This window comes from Cylas formicarius, unplaced genomic scaffold (assembly GCF_029955315.1).
Source record: "Cylas formicarius isolate icCylForm1 unplaced genomic scaffold, icCylForm1.1 PGA_scaffold_9__14_contigs__length_23061073, whole genome shotgun sequence".
NCBI classification, from domain to species: domain Eukaryota; kingdom Metazoa; phylum Arthropoda; class Insecta; order Coleoptera; family Brentidae; genus Cylas; species Cylas formicarius.
Genome location: NW_026844365.1, coordinates 18,761,782 through 18,781,793, shown reverse-complemented (window position 1 = coordinate 18,781,793; position 20,012 = coordinate 18,761,782). Strand labels below are relative to the sequence as shown.

Sequence of the window (20,012 nt, the reverse complement as noted above, 5' to 3'; positions counted from 1 at the left end):
TAACTAGCCAAATAAAAATATGACTAATAATATACATGGTGTCTTCGAAATTGATCCCCAAAAATGATTTGGGAGATACAGAGTTTTAAATGTTTAAATAAAATAAAAGTTTTTCATCTCCGAGAGTAAGGCTATATTTTATCTCTTTTTGAGATATCTAAATTTTTTAAACCTTTTTTTTTACATTTTAGGTAGGGGTTGTGTCTATCCAACCAAATATAAACAACTATTTAATTACAGAAATGGTTTTGAAAACTGAAATCGCACATTTTGCAACAAATTTGATAAACGCCACCTTAATCTAAAATCTATCGAAAAAATACTCTCAAATCCGCAAGCGCAAATCTGAATAATTATTAATTACTTAATGTCTTGCCATTTATTTTATACAGTTTAAAAGTTCGATTTCACTTGGCATGTTTACTACTCGTTTCAAAATAGCTGCCACCGATATCTACCGAACGCATTTAGTATCTAAATCACCAACAATCAACTGACACTTCGCCTAAATTGAGAACTCGAGGTGCCACAAAAGTAGAGAAATGAGTTCTACGCTGTATCTACTTTTTCAATCATATTATGTTTTCTGAAGCATTTTCATTACATAAATATGAGAAAGAAACCGTTTTCTTTCCAACTCAAATCAGTGCCTGGAAAACTCTGGCCTCGAGACTTGAATAACTAAATTAACAGTGCTTTGTTGACTAACGCCAAGTTTTACTTTTTTTTGGAATTTTCTGGAAATAACTTAATTAACTTAATAACTTAATTTCTGTAATTGATTGCAAATGTTGATGTGATTTTTATAAGTTATAAAGTGTTTTATAAACAAGTTTTCATTGCTCAAGTTCCAATATATTTATCAATTTATGTACACCTATTTCCTGACGTAAAGAAAAAGAAATGTCAAAAAAATGTCGCAGCTATCAGCGAAGAATTAGAAGTGCGATCGGATCCATAGTTCTAAAAAAGAAAATGGGATGCGCCTTTGCGAGTTGACATGAACGCAGTAATATTTTGTCCGCCATCTTCAAAGAATCGAAAGTAAATACCTTTAACGAGATGCTCGCGTCTGCTTACGTAAGTCATTTCGTACACCAATTGTTGAAAAATGTTTTCATCATACGGGCATCGTTAAGGTGTTGCTGTAAACTGCAAATTATTTGAAACATTCCTTGTACGGGCATTATTAATTCAAATAACCTGAGGGAGCATCGGAGGCGTAGAGATGATCTCAATCGATGCGCGCTCAATTATAATCGTTGTCGTTTTTTTGGAATAGTGCTTTTTGAAAAACTTTTTGAAACACTATTACAGCCGATCATTAATTTTGTTATTTTCTGCTAAAATTCAGACACGCAGTTGCGGTTTGTTGTAAAAACACCCTGTGTAATGGCGTAATGTCAAATAATGTAGCCACTATTAAGTTTAATTAAAGCGCTTGTAGCTTTTAAAAATTACCAAAATGTTTTCTCAGACGCTATAGAGGTACCAAGAACTCCAGCAACATTATTCGACACATTTATTTCAATTTAATTACACATTATTATTACAAAATAATAAATAAGTTTGTGGTGAGATCTAGCATAATGCTACTCTCTGTAATCACTTGTATATGGTAGATGATACACGTATGAGCAAAATACAGTTAAGTGAGAGCAAAAAATGACTATTTAAAATAATAAAAACAAATTTCTTGTACTCCAGCTCTAATCGGAAAGTATTATACAGCATTGAAGGTAAATTAAATGAAGATTGAGAAAGTGTAATTTAATGTCCAGGAAAAATATACTTCTTTGTGCGAATGCTGGACCTTCAATCAGTCTCGACAACAAATATTAATGGAGATGCGACTTTTGAATTTTATATATTTAGCAGGAAGTATTTATTACATACGCCAAAATGGCGCCAAAATTTCCCGGCCTGACATAGATGCAGCTCCAGCATCACGATAAAACTTTGTCTTCTTTTAAATACATATGCTGGGAAAAAAATTGAAGTCTGGCGTCAAATAGTTTTTTATTGACAGCATTTTAAACAAAACGTGTCCGAAAAAATGTCACACATAACCCAAATTGGGTATAGAGCAGTCATAAAGTTTTTAACAAAAGAAGGGTTTGCACCTGGTATTATTAAAGAAAGGCTGGGTGGTGTGTACGGCCAAAGTTCTCCTTCATATTCTGTAGTGAAAGAATGGGCAAAACGTTTTCGAATGGCGCAAGAGTCCCTTAAAGATGATTCAAGAACTGGTCGACCAGTGGAGGCCTTAACGGAAGATATTGTTGCGATAGTGGAGGAGGTGGTATCGAGTGATCGACGTTTAAAGGTCAAGGAAATCTCAGAAATTACTAAGCTTTCTAATACAAGTGTTCGTCGAATCCTGCATGTTCATTTAGGTATGCATAAGGTTAGTGCAAGATGGGTTCCTGAAAACCTTTCGGCTATTCAAAAACAACGCCGTGTCGAGTGCGCGCGGTCTTTTTTGGAACTCTGTGGGTTGGAACCGAAGCCTGTGATAGAGATGAAACTATGGTTCTCTATTATGGCCCTCTATCGAAAAAAAAATTAATGGAGTGGCGTCGTAAAGGTGAAGCACCTCCAGAAAATTCAGAGTCTGCCAGTCAACAAAAAAGGCGAAGGCTACGATCTTTTGGCATTGTGAAGGAATTCTTTTGATAGATTTTAAAGAAACTAATACCACTGTCAATGGTAAATATTACGCAACATTATTACATAAATTGCGCGGCTACATACGTGTCAAACGTCGAAGAAAACTGACCAGATAGATCATCCTCCCTATAGTCCAGATATGGCCCCCAGCGACTACTATTTGTCTGGATATTTGAAAAAGGACTTACCTGGACGGCGGTTTAACGACGAAGTTTAGTTAAAAGAGGCTGTTTTAGCTCATATTGCAGACAAACCAAAAGAATATTTTTCTAAAGGGATTGAGTTGTTACTACTTTTTTCTTTCATATTCAGGCCGGGAAATTTTTGCGCTGCCCTCGTATCTTTTATCTAAGCGTAAGTAATTGCATCCAGAGTAGACATCTTTACCGAGATAGTCCTGGCGGATATATGGTTTCGGAATCTTAAGCTCGTGTCAAATAGAACCCCTAAAATTTTTGCACATTCAATTATCTGCAAAGTTTAATTACTTACGTGAGAATGTTTCAACAGCTTCAGGTTGTTATTATTAATATGTTTCTGAAAAACATTGGAATTCAATAGCCTAGAAAAGAAATAGAGCTCAGTATATTCATGTGATCTCATCTTATTGAGACAATTATCCAGATCCGCAGTATATACATTGAATAGAAATGGTCCTACAATGCTACCCTTGGGCACACCACGAGGCATCACTACATATTCTAACAGTTCTGTCCTTTTCTTATCCTAACTTGTAATTGAGAGCACCAAATGCTTTAGTCCAATAATACTGGCGTGATATATATCATCAGATACGTGAGTGGCAGGAAGGATTTTTTTATCCAAAAAAGTGTGAGCTAAGTTTCCATGATTTTTAATAGAGTAGGCAGTATACTAACAGAATGTTTCGAATATCAAAAATAAAGGAGTTGCCAAGGTCTTCTAATCACATAAATAATACTTTTAATGGGACTTTCCAGATGCTTAGTTAACTACGATGCTTCACTTGCGTAAAAGCGTCAAAAATTTTGAAATTCATCCTCTTGATTGTTTTCAGTTTGTTTTAAAACAAATTGCGTAATTGGCAGGAGAAGAAAGTATGAAAGGGATGCGAATACCAAAATAAAAGAATTTTGGTCGATCCCAACTAGAGAAAGAAGATTAATAATAAAAAAGCTATTGAAGGTTTGGTTTCATTTAAGGAGAAGTAACTTTATCGTTAAGTATTTTAGCGCATATTGATTGGGTGTGTGTGTGAAAAAAGGTCTTTGGAAAAAATGTGTTTTTGCAGTTGAAAACTAAAATGGCTAAATTTTATTATAGATCCATGGAAGTGGTTTGACCTACCTATGACGTAAATATATTATACAAATATTTCTCCCAATAAAAAAAACGTTTTTCACTGTTCTGGGTTTTAGATTTAAATTTGTTTTAGTTCATATATACAGCTTTTATTAGTTACGCCAATTTTCTGCAGCAACTCGTGTATTTTATTTTAAATCCAGGTAATGTCCTATAATAAGTTATTTTTTAAACATTAATTATTTAAATTCAATATAAAATCAGCAAGCTATGCAGTAAATAGAACTTTTTAGCAATTACAAAACGTTTTCTAAACAACCTCCATCTTTGGCAATACAAGTAATATATAAGGTATCAATTTTCGCATTTCCAACCGCGCCTGTTGCATTAAGTCTTTCTACCTCGTGCTAAATTCTCATTTTTGAGTCTTGAACACTATTACACCTATTTTTATACACTTCGTTTTTTATGCAGCCCCAAAAAAAACTCCAGTTGTGTCAAGTCAGGGTTCCTCGCTGGCCATGCCTTGGTTCTGTGCCGACCAATCAAAAATGGAAAACGTTGATTTAAACAGACACTACGATGTCATATACGTCAATATCTTGTTGAAAAACAATCCCTTTTTTAATATCGTCCTGCAGATTATGAATTAATGGAACAAATTTGAGTATATTTCACCTTTTAGAACAAGGCCGTAAAATACTGAGCCTATTATTCGATGACGCACCACCCATAAACACTTTTCCGACCCGGTTAGTTAATTTATTTTTCGCGATTTCCTCTACTATGTATCCTGAGAGCTGCAAACCTTCACTGTTTAAAAATAGATTTCTTTACGATCTCCTTAAAGAAGACACTGACCGTTAGACTATTGGATCGACATTCCTTATCTGGTTCCTATTATTCTCTTGCATTTACTTATTTAAAGTATACCACATACTGGTCTTTCCCTTTCTTTTCTTTTGCCTTCTCTATGATAAGTTGTGATGCTCTTTTGAATCTGAAATATTATATTGTTACTTTTCTTTTCTATGTCGGACTCAATTCATCGCAATTAATAATTTTGCTTTTCAATTTTTTTTTTGTAATGTTATTAACTAAACTCTTTATAATATTATGTACTTATTCTTAAAATGGTACTCTTGTGGGTTTCCTGTTTGTGTACCACCACTACATGTTCAAGATCACGAATAATTTGGGAAAAAACATGTTTCGTGGATTCTGTCTTGTACGATACATCAAGCTAAGGGCTAATGCTGAACTCTTACTCTTTCTTATGTAACATTCATGAAGACATAAATGCTTTTGAACACTGTAAAAAGCCATTTTTTTCTTTTTCCAAATTGGTGACAACTAAATGTCAAATTAAAACTGTATATTTCGGTCCAGGCAATAATTTTCCTAGTTCTTTTTTTCCATGGATATCTTGTAAAAATAAGGCGCGATTAGAACTGCTGTTGCAGAAAACGTTTTGTAATTACAAAAAGTTCTTATTAAGTAATTTAATTAATTAATTAATTAGGTTATTAATGTTAAAAAAGAATAGTTGGAATAGTTTTAAAATTAAATACACGAGTTGTTGTTGTAACTTCTAAACTACCAATTGTATATATACAAAGTGATACAGAATTAAATACCAAACCCAATAAAAGTGCCCAATGCAAGGTGTTCTATGAATTTTTTTTTTATTAGAAAAATCATTTGTAACCACACTGTACAATATATTTTCGCCATAGATAGACAGATAAATATTAAGCACTTGCATGGAACCGTAACAAAAATTCAAAATATTATTTTTCAAACACATTTTCCGAAGACTTATTTTCCGCCAAAAATTAAGAATCAAAGGAAATAATGAGAATCTGTAAAAATATTTACAGTATTCCGTAAAAAAAGTTGATTACTCTCCTGGTACAACGAAACACCCAGTGTAGTTAAAAATAGTGTCAATGAAATGTATACTTAGGGTCAAACACTTTCTGCATTTAATTTTTTTTATTCGCTGCGCAGTACTTTTCTTCTTATCTCTCGAACCTGATGTACTTGTCCTCATAGTTTTTCTTTTATTTTTGCAAATTCCCAGCAGCTTTAGTTGGAATTCTCAATAATTCCTCGCGCATTTCTTTATGAGACGAAAGTTTTGTTCATATAGTTATTGGGCTTCTCCTGATAATAAATAAACAAATAACGTCATCTCTTCCAATTGTCCAAGTTTAGCCATGATGCCCATTATTTAAATTTAGAACGTACAAAACACATATCATGGCTCTTGCATGGAACTCTAAAATGCAGAGTATGCGTTTATCATGCGGCAACCCGAAGTTAGGTTAGGTTAGGTTAACATCGTTTTTTTTTTTTAAATTTGAATTACAGTAACGTCGGTATTATTATTACAACTTTATTACAGCTTGAGATACAATTTTGATATCACCAATATTGAACTTAATGTAAGTCGCTTTTATAAACACAATTCTTGACCCCAATTCTACACTCTAAAGTGGGCAGGCAAAGCAGGAGCTTGAATATCCTCACGGTACTGTCCATCATCCACGATACCTCTTGCCTCTTCCGCCAAGTTTTGCTCCACAGCCCTCTTGATCGCCTCGGGCATCGGAGGCGGCACAGGCATGTGCGATCCCTGAGGATGGAAGCCGTGTTCGTCCGCAACGTAGGACATCGACACTTGCTGACCGTCGGGTGCGGTGTACGAATAGGAACCCTGGCGTTTCGTAGGATCCCCTGAAATTTATTGATAACATTTTCCAAGGTTCATCCCAAACGTCATATAACGGTTACCTAAGTTCAAAGAAAACCCTTACTGGATATCTACCCCTCTGACTGAATGAGATCATTGGTCAAGTTATGTTAATAAATTAATTAATTAAATTTTTATAATTTTGTCGTTTGGAGCCTTACTTCATAAAATATGTTAATGTAGTGCGCTGAACAAATTAATTTTTCAAATTATTATTAAGTAATTATCATTTGACAATTATAAAAGTACTAAAATATAAGAAAAATTTAGCCCATTGAGATCTATATCTAAGGCATAGAATTCCGCTAAATGTTAGTCCAAAAAACCTCAAACTAGACGTAATTATTTGTTATTATGAATGGTTTTGGTTAGTACTCTGCAAAAACAAAGGAACTACAAAACGAAAATTATTCTATACTATATTTATAAAATCATCCGGAAATTGCTGATATATGCAGGGTGATTGATGGTCGATGATAGGTTAGACGTTTACGGAGAACCAAATACAAACATTTAGTGAAAATTTAAATTAAATTAAATGGATTTTTAAAATTTTTCCTTTAGAGCTCTTGCGGTTTTTGAGGTAGTGAAACTTAAAGCCTTCATAACATTTCATGATTCAATTTGCAGCTTGATTTATAATTGAAGTGTTTTAACAGGTAAAACCTATTTCTGAACTATACAGGACAACATGTTGGGGGACACTTTTTTAAAAACATTTAAATTTTAAAATCGCTTATCAAGGACCATGTTTTTCAATTTTCCGCTTATTGTCTTTAACTTTTTTATTCATGAAACTTTTCTATTCGGATTAAAACATTATTAAGGCATTTCTAAAGGCAAATTCTCAGATTTTTGTATACTTCTCCGTTTTCTAATAAATTAATACAACTTTCTTATTTTATACGGCTGTGGTACTAAAAAAATGCCGGTGCCGAGCCCCAAAAAGTTATGGGAAATTTTCAGAACGAAAAACGGCTGGTAGTGCGGTTTTAACGAAAAAATGTTTCTCAAAAATCGAATCCTTGAAATGTATGTCGGTTTTGCCCTAGCTAGTTCAGAAATAGGTTTTGCCTGTTAAAACACTCCAATTACGTCCACCCTACCTTTTCTCCAGCAAACAAGTTTTGCTATTATTTTAGAATTTTTTTAATCTCAAAGTAATTTACTCGTATCTAAAACCCTTATCGAGAAAAAAATTTAATTAATTTAACGAATCAATGGAGAAGAACGTGGTTGTTTGTAAATGCTATTTTAATTTTGATCTATTGGTTTCATTTTAGGTAGAAGTTTTGTATCATTTCAAAGTTGGTTTACATGTAATTATGTATTTGTTATTTTTGTTTTACTATGTTCAACATAAATATAGAAAATGGACCATAAACCATAAAACCATAAAAGGTGTTTGACAGATAGAAAAACACACGCTTTAGAGATTTACTCAATTCAGATACCTTGGAGGCTATATCACAGAACAACTAGATCCAAATAAAGATAGCGCAGAATAAAAACACCTGGCACAACTATTTGAGAATGGCAACTTAAGCTTCAATTCGCAACCAAAGATTGTTAAAATGTTATATTTGGTCTGTGTTCTTCTGGGTTGCTGACACCTATACTCTAAAGACCTATTCTATTAGTTAGCTGAAAGCCTTTCAATGTGGTTGTATAGAGAAATGCTCTGAATGCCCTGGACCTCCATGTAAGCCAACGAAGTAGTCTTAAATAGAACAAGTACCGTTTGTGAATTATCTAAAACTATCATAACTGACTCATGTCCTTAGAGGGAACAGACACAAAATCCATTAACTTATAACAAATAAATTAATCGAGGATGTGATTAATGAGATGGCTAAAGAACATTCGCTATTGGGCCGGAATATGCAGTACGAAGTATATAGAAGTATAGTATAGTATAGAAAGAGAAATTATAGTATTTTTCACGATCTAAGAAAGTGATATGGCCTCTGTTATTATATGAGCTGCACATTAAATGAAATGAAAAGACATTTTGTATCATTTCGGAGTTAGTTTATAAGTAATGAATATCCAATTTGGAAAATTCGGGATAATCCGAGAGCACCTAAAAAATAAGAACAGACAATACCTTTATGGAACGTATCCAGAACAAAAAGCGCCCTCGTTATCAAAACTTTACCAAGAGACTGATTGTGACTTAATTTTAGTTCCAAAGAAAAAAATATCCAGAAAAGTACAGCTAGATTGCAAAACCGAACTATAATCTGCCTATATGACACGTGGTACACCCATAATGGAATATCCTAGTCGCCAGGTAAAAAAGGTTCCACTAATATAAAATGTGAAATATGGTTAAATTGCAAAGCACGTTTAATGTACGTGCTCACAGTAACACTTAACACTTAAAACTGCAAAAATTGTATTGAACAACAAGAAATAGTTCAGAACCTGCCAAGAACATTGTTATTTAGACGGAAAATAGTTGTACAATATTTGTGTATTAATATATGTGTTTTATTTAACAAATTTATAATTAAAATTAAGTGATGCCCTGGAGACAAAAAAATACGACTTTTGGGTGATATTGAAACAAACTGAACCAAAAAAAAGTTGTTCGATTTTTAGAGAATGTGATGGGATATTTAGGGTAGCAGGTGGTACGGAAGTACGAGAAAATTGGAGTTTATAAAGAGCGATTTTTCATACCTTGTTCCTGCTGGGCAATTTTATTCCCTGTCTCGTATGCGTACTTGTACGATCCCTCTCCATCGTTGGTTACTTCCATGCGGATGATAGGCACGTTATTTAGGGGAGACGTTTGGTAATATTCGGGGGCCGCATAGCCACATAAAGATCCATAGAATAACGAGATCAGAACGAGAATCTGCAAAAAAGAAATCGTAAAATCGATCGCAATTTTAAAAAATGGCGTATTTACTTGGACGTACGCCATTGTAACGATCGTTTGAGGTTGTGTTGACCAAACCCGAACGCCTGTTGCTCTTATACGTTCCCGTACCCTCCCTATTTAAACTACCATGAATAAATTTCGAAAAAAGTTAATCATTGTCCTACGCGTTGCGGCGATCGTTCTAATGAAATCGGGGCGTCAAATTTCGCATTAAAATGCCTCAAGACGCCAGCGGGCCATGCCTCCGTTTATCCATTGTTTTGCGTTCTTAAAGGTTCGATGCGACATAATTGATTTACGCGGAAACTTTTAAAATCGGTTAAATCGACATATATTGTTACACCCTGTACATTCTGCTATTTTCTTCGATAAACAATGCTTGTCTTTGTTAAAGAAACGTTGTGAAAATCCAAGTATGTATGTATTAACATTAACATTGTATATGTTTTACATCGATATCTGCTGGTTTATTAACCTTTTCGGTACAATAAAGGTCGAAAATGAAGAAAATGTATATATAAAATATGTATCGGAAGAGCCGATTTATACTGGAATCTGTTTGAAATGAACAAGAAAATCCAATCCAAGAAAGTGGGTTTTAAGTAGTTATCTGCAGATTTAACGCATATTTCATGCCGGCAAGTTATTAAAATGGTATTTGTCTCAGAAATAAAGGTTTTAAGTTAGTATCTGCATTTTTAAAGTAGATTTCAGTACAATAAGAGGCGAAAAAGCCTATTCTGACTGGAATCTAATCGAAGTCGGCAACTATTTGACCCAGAAAGGGCGGTTGTATATCTTCTGGTTTATTAACATTTTCGTTACAATAAAGGTCGAAGATGTCGTTTTTGACTAGTATTTGAACGATATAACGATATTGACACGAAAAGGTAACTGTTTGGAACAAAAAATGACAGTTTAAGCTGATATCTACAGTTTTGATGCGCCTTTAAATACGATATTTGTCCGAAGAGAGAATTTAGACTGGAATCTGTTTGAAATGAATAAGAAAAACCTACTACCAATCCAAGAAAGCGGGTTTAAGTATTTATCCGCAGCTTTAATACAGATTTCAGTCCGGTAAGTTATGAAAATGCTGTATTTGACTAGGATCTGCTCGAAATCAAGAGGGCAAACCCAGTCCTTGTGCTAGAAATGGTGGTTTTAAGTTAATATCTGCATTTTTAAGATAGATTTCTGTACAATAAGAGGCGAAAAAGCAGATTCTGACTGGAATCTAAGGAAGGAAAATTACGAGGAGAAAAAAATAATAAAGCTATTGAAGATTCATGGAAAAAAAAGTTTTGTAACGACTTGCTGCTCTCATATTAAAAACTACTGGCTCAACAGTGTAATTTCGACAATTAAATTTTACTCCTACGCCCGGTATAAAAATGAGAATCGGGGAACGTGACGATGTATTTAGAAAAGGCGCCGCTCTTTTGGTAATAAATATTTGACGGCCGCATAAAAAGTTGACGCGCCGCACAAAGGCATTCTCTAAAATAAGAAGCGAGTAATCATTGTAAATTAACGAATAAAAATGTGTGTTACGTTATTATATAATTCTAAGCGAAGAATACGCTTATAGGCGGCCGAAGCCGCCAAAGAAAGGATACTTCTTAATGAGTCGTATTCACTTTGCCAAACAGAGAGATTAGCAATATAAATAGTACAGTGCGGACTACTTTTCGTAGCCTGGATGATTTTTACATGATTTATATTGTTTTTTTATAATAGCAAAACGGTTTATTAGCAGAAGGAACATAATGTAACATTTACATTTATGATTTGAATACAGTTTTTCTCAAGGAAATCCTTGAACAAGTTTTTTTATTAGAAAGTCTCATTGCCTGAAATCAAAAAAATCAAATATGTAATCCTGATCCTCAGTGCGGGAAGTAGAGCACTTCTAGTGGTGCGCACCTGGCTAGGAGATCATTCTAAACATAGTTGTTGAAACACTCAAGATATAAAGTCTCTGCAACTGAGGCTTTAGGACTCTCGATTGCCTCAGCCCCAGTGATCGTTCCAACACAAAATATACCGGCAGACCGACAGACTTAATAAATGTTAATGTTTCTCTGCAATTAAATATAGACGCTATTTCCCGAGTATCTTCCATTAAAGTCCACCTTCGTTCGGAACTGTCATATATTTGAGCTGATGCAGTCTGGCTCTCTTCACAGACATGACATCTGTAAAAGATTGAATGTGTTGGTGTTCTTCTATCCCGGGCATCCAGTTCTCCGGATCTTGAGTCCCACTGTTAGGTACAGACTCTTGAGTAAACTATTACTGCACTTTTCCAGTAATATTCATAAGTATCAGAGTCATTCTTTCTTTTGGTGCAGTATTTTCCAATGACATGATAGAAAGCATCATGGTTTTTGTGTTTTACTGGTGGAGATTATGCTGCGAATATATTTTTTCAGAAATTCAAGCAAAACTGTCAAAAAGTAATCTTAAAGTTATAGTCATTCTTTCTTTTGGTGCAGTATTTCCCAATGACATGGTCGAAAGCATCATGGTTTTTGTGTTTTACTGGTGGAGATTGTGCTGCGAATATATTTTTTTAGAAGTTCAAGCAAAACTGTCAAAAAGTAATCTTAAAGTTATAGTCATTCTTTCTTTTGGTGCAGTATTTTCCAATGACATGGTCGACAGCATCGTGGTTTTTGTGTTTTACTGGTGGAGATTGTGCTGAACTTCTAAGGTGCGTTCAATTTATCTTGATAACACTTTAATTGGCTGTAAATTTGTTGTTTTTAGAGATATGAAGGTAAATTAAAAAACAAAATGTAGGGTTACTAGTCAAATTTTTTCCAAGTGATATTTGTTTAAATGTTACACTCTGTATATTATATACGTGTTTAATAGAATATATTATTTCGATTACAATGATGTGACAAATCGGCAAAAAGAGGAAAGTTTTATATAATTGCCCTGTCATTATTTTTAAAATGCTTTTTCGAGAATTTAGCATCCGTGAAAGGATGCTTCAAGTATACTTTCTGAATAATAAAAATGCCACCGCAGCTCGTCGTCAGTATATTAGACTTTATCCCGAGCGCCGGGTTCCTTCAAAACAGATATTTCCAAAGCTGGCAAAGAAATTTGCAAAAAACCGTAACCTATTAAATGCTAAAAAGGTATTCCGGAATCATAATGTTTAAAATGAAGAAAATATGGCAAACATATTAGGATTCTATGAAGCACATCCAGTTTCCTTTATTCCTAGGGTATATGAAGAGACAGGTATTTCTCAGGGATCAATTCACTCAGTTTTGAAAGAATATAAATTAATGCATTTAAATTTCGTATAACTCAAAAACTAAATGCAGAACAAATCCAAAGGAGGATGCAGTTTTGTTTGGAATGGGTTGTTATAAACAAAATACGCGATAATGGTCGCTAGACAAATACAGGAAATAAAATCCCAGGGGTACCAATCAATTAATGTGTCATAGATTGGCATATTTTGAGTCCGATATTAATAGATAGATAGATAATAGATAGATGTTAACTGGAGATGATTATTTGCAACTCTTAGAGCACCAAATGGAACAATATATAGAAGATTTGCCCTTAAATACATCAGCGGCAGCAAGACGGTGCCCCTATTCACAATGTTGTGCAAGTTAAACATTTTCTGGAGTGGGATATCCCAGGAAACAGCGGAACTATGGATTGGCCAGCCAACAGCCCCGACTTAACTTTAATGGATTTTTTCTTTTGAGGACACATAAAAAATGACGTGCACAGAACTCCTTGTAATAATGTCGTGGAACTACGGCAAAGGATTTCAGAGGCAATGTGTTCAGGAAAATGATGGTCACATACAGCAGTATTTAGAATAGTTAAAGAATTTCTAACATTAGTGTGTCTTGCCATTTTTAGAATTTTTGTTTTACTTTAATTTATAAATAAGTATTGTTGTTGCAGCCTGTCACAGCACTCTTTGGAAGTATATAAAAATTGCCAATTTTTGTCGATTTATCAAAAACGAGTGAACTGAAATATAAAGTGTGTTACATCATTGTAATTGGAAACACGTATACAATATACAGGGTATTCCACTTAAAAAATATGATGTAGGCTTATTTAGGGTGCTTAATTTTTAGGAGAAAATTTTTTTCTGTGTTCTATCTGAAAATCTGATACTTTATAGAAAATAAAAAATTATGCCGCTGGGTAAAAGGTTTTAAGTGCAATAGCCGCTTAGCTCATTTAAAAATTAATTTTCCTATTTAAATAACACAGAAAGAAATTTGTTTTTGGTTTTCACTTGATTTTTCGACGTGAAGAAAATTTTTTTGGGAAAAACGCGTGTATAGCTTTTGTAGAGCATAAAAAAAAGTTCCTATGCGTACATTCTCCCCGACCAACACCTTTTAAGTTATAGAGCTGTGAATATAAATGTTCATTATAATTGATATCAAATCATTTCTAAATTAGGATTTATTATTTTTACATTAAATAGCGATTAATTATAAACAAAAGAACGCTTTATTTGAGTTATTATATGATTCAAGTTTCTAATTTCCAAAATTATTTTGGAATCAAATAGAGAAAATTAAAAGTCAATTATTTATAAAATGTTAACTATAATTAAATAAAATTAATTATAGTCAACTCACAGACTCAACAGAAACTCCAAAATAACATAAAAAACTACACTTCTACATATCATTATTTATTAATTAAAATTTATATTCGTTTACTAAATTTTAGAGTTTATGTTTGTAATCCAGTGAGATTACCGACATGAATAGTTTCTAAATGTCCATAATTAATTATTATTTAATTATGATTAATATTTCTTTAATAACTGACTTTTAATTTTCTCTATTTGATTCCAAAATAATTTTGTAAATTAGAAACTCGAATCATATAAATCAAATAAAGCGTTTTTTTTGTTTATAATTAATTGCTATGTGATGTAAAAATAATAAATCCTAATTTAGAAATGATTTCATATCAATTATAATGAACATTTATTTTCACAGCTCTATAACTTAAAAGCTGGTCGGCGAGAATGTACGCATAGGAACTTTTTGTAGCAAATTGTATGCTCTACAAAAGCTATCCACGCGTTTTTCCCAAAAACATTTTCTTCGCGTCGAAAATTCAAGTGAAAACCGAAAAAAATTTTTTTTCTGTGTTATTAAAATATGACAGGAAAATGAATTTTTAAATGAGCTTAGCCGCTGTTGCACTGAAAGCCTTTTACCCGGCGGCATAATTTTTTATTTTCTATAAAATATCAGATTTTCAGGTAGCACGGAGAAAAAAAATATCGCCTAAAAATGAACTAAGGCTTATATGTCAGAAAATTTATAGTGATCTGTTTTATACGTGACTTGGAAAAAAACTTGGCTACTAACCCTACATTTTGTTTTTTTCTTTACTCTGATGTCTCTAAAATCAAAAAAGCTATAACCAATTAAAATGTTGTCAAGATATATTGAACGCACAGTTCCTAGTTTCATTAACACGATCAGAACAGAAGAAAGAATATTTCTTTTTTTTTTATAATTACTATTTATTAATATGATTAGGTAATGTTCACGACTAACAAAAATAGCAATAACTTTGGCATAATGTTTTTTAATTATATTTATACTTGTTTTTCGTTCTGTATCGTAAATCGGTACATGTTATCAGCATTTGCTCAATCGAACAAATAAGTATAGGTAAAAAAAACTTCTTCAGTTAATCCAAAAAAAAAAGTAATGACAAAAAAAGATCGCATAAGTCTCTGGAAAAAGACCACTGCGATGCAAATCGACAAAACTTTGCCATACATACTGTTTAGGAGCAAAAGTAGTATCATATCACCACCAGCTAGACTTGAAGTACGTGATGTTAGATACAACGAGTCAACAGCCGTTCACAGTTTATTTTCCAACAGATTTTAAATAAAAATAAATTTAATTATCATAATTTCTAATGCAAAATGCAGGATCCATACCAAATTGCAATACACTTTAAGTGGCTGATGTGTTTTTTAATTGATTTTTCCTAATTAAACCTAAAAAACTTTTAAATATTAGCATGGCCTCAGCAGTTCATAATGAGATTATTTTTTAAATGAGATTTGCCTTTCGACCAAGGTTTATTAGGCCTAAAGACATAAAAAAGACTTTTTATCGTTCTTCATTTAAAAGTACCAACACAGAACCAAGCCAAGGCTCCAAAAATAATTATTTTCGGAATGTTACGCGCCTGCAGGCATCATCAGATATAAGGGGTGTTTTTTTTTCGATATATAGAACTTTAAGTTGCAATAAAACAACGATGGATTATTCGATTAACATGAATTTTATTTATCCGAGAGATAATCTAGTGGCATTACATTTTAAATATGATTTCTGGCATATGACCGACACGGCTGGCGCGGGTGTAGTCCAATCCAGACGTCCAATTTTCGATAACTATTTCCAATATTTGTGGTCGTATATCGGCAATAACACGGCGAATGTTGTCTTCCAAATCGGCAAGCGTTTGTGGCTTATCCTCATCGACCAATGACTTTAAATAGCCCCACAGAAAGTAGTCTAGCGGTGTTAAATCACAAGATCTTGGAGGCCAATTCACAGGTTCAAAACGTGAAATTAGGCGGACACCAAACGTATCTTTCAATAAATCGATTGTGGCACGAGCTGTGTGACATGTTGCGCCGTCTTGTTGAAACCACATCTCCTGGACATCATGGTTATTGAATTCAGGGATAAAAGACTTAGTAATCATAGCTCTATACCGATCACCATTGACTGTAACGTTCTGGCCATCATCGTTTTTGAAGTACGGACCAATGATTCCACCAGCCCATAAAGCGCACCAAACAGTCAGTTTTTCTGGATGTAACGGTGTTTCGACAGACACTTGAGGATTAGCTTCGCTCCAAATGCGGCAGTTTTGTTTTTTGACGTAGCCATTCAACCAGAAGTGCGCTTCATCGCTAAACAAAATTCGCTTATGAAAATCGGTAACAACGGCAATCTTGTTTTGGGCCCATTCGACGAATCTATGTCTTACTTGATGATCGTTTGGCTTCAATTGTTGCACGAGTTGGATTTTGTAAGCACGTAAACCAAGATCCTTCCGCAAAATCTTCCATAAAGTGGATGGACACAGATCCAATTCCTGTGCTCGATGGCGGATGGATTCATTCGGGTCTTCTTCAATGCTACGCTCTACAGCAGCAATAGCTTTTTCTGTACGCACCGTACGGTGTCTCTGGGGATGCGAGTTATCAATAAGAGTAAACGTGGTGTGAAAACGTTCCATGGTTAATCGAATTAACTGCTCTGATGGACGATTTTGTCGACGATAAAATGGACGTAGTGCGCGATACGTATTCCGCACAGAACCATTATTTTCGAAATAAAATTGCACTATTTGCAAGCGTTATTCAGGCGTGAGTCCATTCATGATGAATTGCCAAACCAAACTGAGAATAAATCCCTTCACAGCTGTTAAATCGGTCGCCATCTTGAACAGTAATGCCAACTTAAAGTTCTATACATCGAAAAAAAAAACACCCATTACAAAGACGTCAACTCAAATGCATATTGGAAATTTAGAAAAATAATAGGTAATTATTGCATAGCAACAAAAGATAGGGGATGAATCAGTCGCGTTTAGCTAATTATGAAAATATTATTAGAGCTACATATGCTGTTATCCATTGTACTCAACACAGGAAAATTTAAATCATATATGCAGTCCAATTTTAATATCGCAATTGGAAAGTAAATGGAATTTCCGAAAATAAACGATAAACTCGCATTTCAATATCTTCCTTCATTTCAGAGTTTGAAATTGGTTAGAAGAAAAGTGGATATTGTTTTGTCACGGTCCATCGAGCTTTAATCACTCTTCAGGTTACATCTTTTAATCGAGTACTAATAGATTCGGCGTTGCTATATTTCATTTCTCTTTCTAAGATACCTAATTTTGTTGTAATTCCATATTGTTATGATTTTTTCCGTTGCTCTCCGGTGCGGTAATCGACGGTTTTTGAGGTTGCGGTTTGGTCATAAATTATACAAAATAATTACTCAAATATAAAGGTCGAAGAGCTGTTCAGTAACCAAAAACGAAAGATGACGGCTTAATAAAATTTTATTTAAAAAACGATTAAAGACTACAAGTCATTACCGATTTTAGAAAAGACTTTAAGCGGACAGGTTGCTTCCGACTATAACTATAGCACAACTGCCTATCAACATCATTTGTTAACGGTCACATTATTGATATTGAAGAATTAAGGCCGTTATTAGTTCCTTGACACTTAATGTGAAAGAGTTGCTTATTCCTGGAATTTGTAGGAGATACGTGAAGCCCGATATCTGCTAGTAATTTTAGATTCTCATATATATATAAATATATATATATATATATATATATATATATATATATATATATATATATATATATATATATATATATATATATATATATATATATATATATATATATATATATATATATATATATATATATATATATATATATATATATATATATATATATATATATATAATATATTCAACTTACAACCGGTACTTTACGCACTGTATACTAAGGTTGCCATACAGTTCTTCCGAACTCTAGGCATAGTAGACTTCTCTTATCGTGAACCCTTTTAAAGTTCGAAACAATCAATCTCACTGCTCGATTAGTAATTATATCAATATGGTTTGTAAATTTTAGCTCGCTCTCCAGCCATTTGCCAAGAGTCTTTTCCGGTAATATGGGATTCTTAGACCTAATAAATGAGATAAACACTGCATTTCTGGATATTTAAAGTTAAATTATTTGCTTTGCACCAAGAACAAAGTTTATTGAGGTCATTTAATTATTTTGATTAGTTTAAATCGTCGACCAATGCAAGAAACGAACTAAAGTCAAATGCATATCTGATATCGTTCAGCGTTAACAAGTGTCCACCCTGTGCAACACCTCAAGAAATATATTTATTTATTTTAACAGATTGTTTTCTGCTAGTTAAATTATCACGGAATCATTTAAGGACAGCATGGATACCAATAGCCTGAAATTTTTTTAAAAGTATTTTATGATCAAGTTTGCCGAAATCTTTCCACAAGTCGGTGTAAAATGAATCTACCTGGGACCTACTCTCGAAAGCTTCCAAAAACGCATGTTCATAAGTTAATCTTCACTTCATACAACCAAGTTGTTCATTGATAATGACGTTGAAGTGTGGATTAATCTTATCCGCCACTATACCTTCAAAAACATTAGCGAACAGGGAGTTTTTTTATATCGGATTTAATATCTGTTATCGAAACCAGGCGTGATAAAAGATTTTTGAAAATGTGTTGGATATGTGCCAGTATTCAGTGGCACAATAAAAATATTACAGGCCTTGCACCTAGACTCAGCATTAACTTGCATATTGTGTCATAAACATCCAGTAACGATATCTTGAGCTGCCCGAGGTCCACTGTGTTTTCAAACTACATCGACAATTTCTCCGAGTGTTTATAAATTGAGCCAAACTAACTACCACCCTACCTTCCCCCACCCTATGTTTTTTTTTAAGAAACTTCCACAGGCTACTGTAATACTTTTTATAAGACTTCTGGATTCCTCCTGCGTCAAGCTCCGAAGAAGGATGATTTGCGAAAGATATAGTTTTGAAAGCATTGTGAGCTTTCTTTTTCTCAATAAAGTGTGGTGTTAACAAATTGATCAATAATGTTGTATAGTATTTCATAATACTTTTTGTCAACCTTGCTCTTGGACTCAGATACAAACCCCTAGTCTACGTGTCTAACATTAACTGTGACTGTCATTATTAAGAGAAACACTGCATTCGAAAGCTGGACGGACTGGTACGTTATAAAGACATAATTTTGTTATGATCCCCACTTTTGCTTATAATCTTTCAGGCTTTCTAATAACGGTTTTAACAACTCAACAAACAAAATCTCGATTTTTACAATCCTGCTTTTATAATAGCAACTAGGGAGCTTCAAAATAATTCCACAAATTTCTTATGCCCATTCTAGCCTTTTTTTTCTAAAAAGCTAGGTTCAGAATAGCATTTCATCCCTCATGGTGTTCAACACCTGATCATCCATCATTTTATATCGAAATTCCCCGGAAAACGCGTTTCATTACATATTTTGTAAAAGAATTTGTTTATAGCTAATCGATTATACTGTCTGAGAACATTGAAAATAATAATCAGTAAGACCTGCTCTAAGAAAACCTGCTGTTTATTGAGAATTAGATGAATTTTAATTTTGATGCAATTTTAAAGTTTATAATGATGTCCCTGCTACTGTTAAAGCCTGCCCCATCAGCTAAGTCGTTTATAAATAAGTTCAAAGATGTATTGTTAATGAGGAGAGAATGAGTCCCTTCATTAAGTACATATAA

The 20,012-nt window shown here is 33.5% G+C and overlaps 1 protein-coding gene across 1 annotated transcript; it reads right to left on the bottom strand.

The window, feature by feature from the left end:
• Nucleotides 1–6,335: 6,335 nt before the first annotated feature.
• Nucleotides 6,336–9,927, bottom strand: LOC132707533 (cuticle protein 3-like). The gene is made up of 3 exons (XM_060679428.1): nt 9,624–9,927; nt 9,392–9,569; nt 6,336–6,690 (listed from the first exon to the last, which is right to left on the bottom strand). The coding sequence occupies exons 1-3, from the start codon at nt 9,636–9,638 to the stop codon at nt 6,437–6,439; spliced, it is 447 nt and encodes a 148-aa protein (XP_060535411.1). The 5' UTR covers nt 9,639–9,927; the 3' UTR covers nt 6,336–6,436.
• Nucleotides 9,928–20,012: the final 10,085 nt, after the last annotated feature.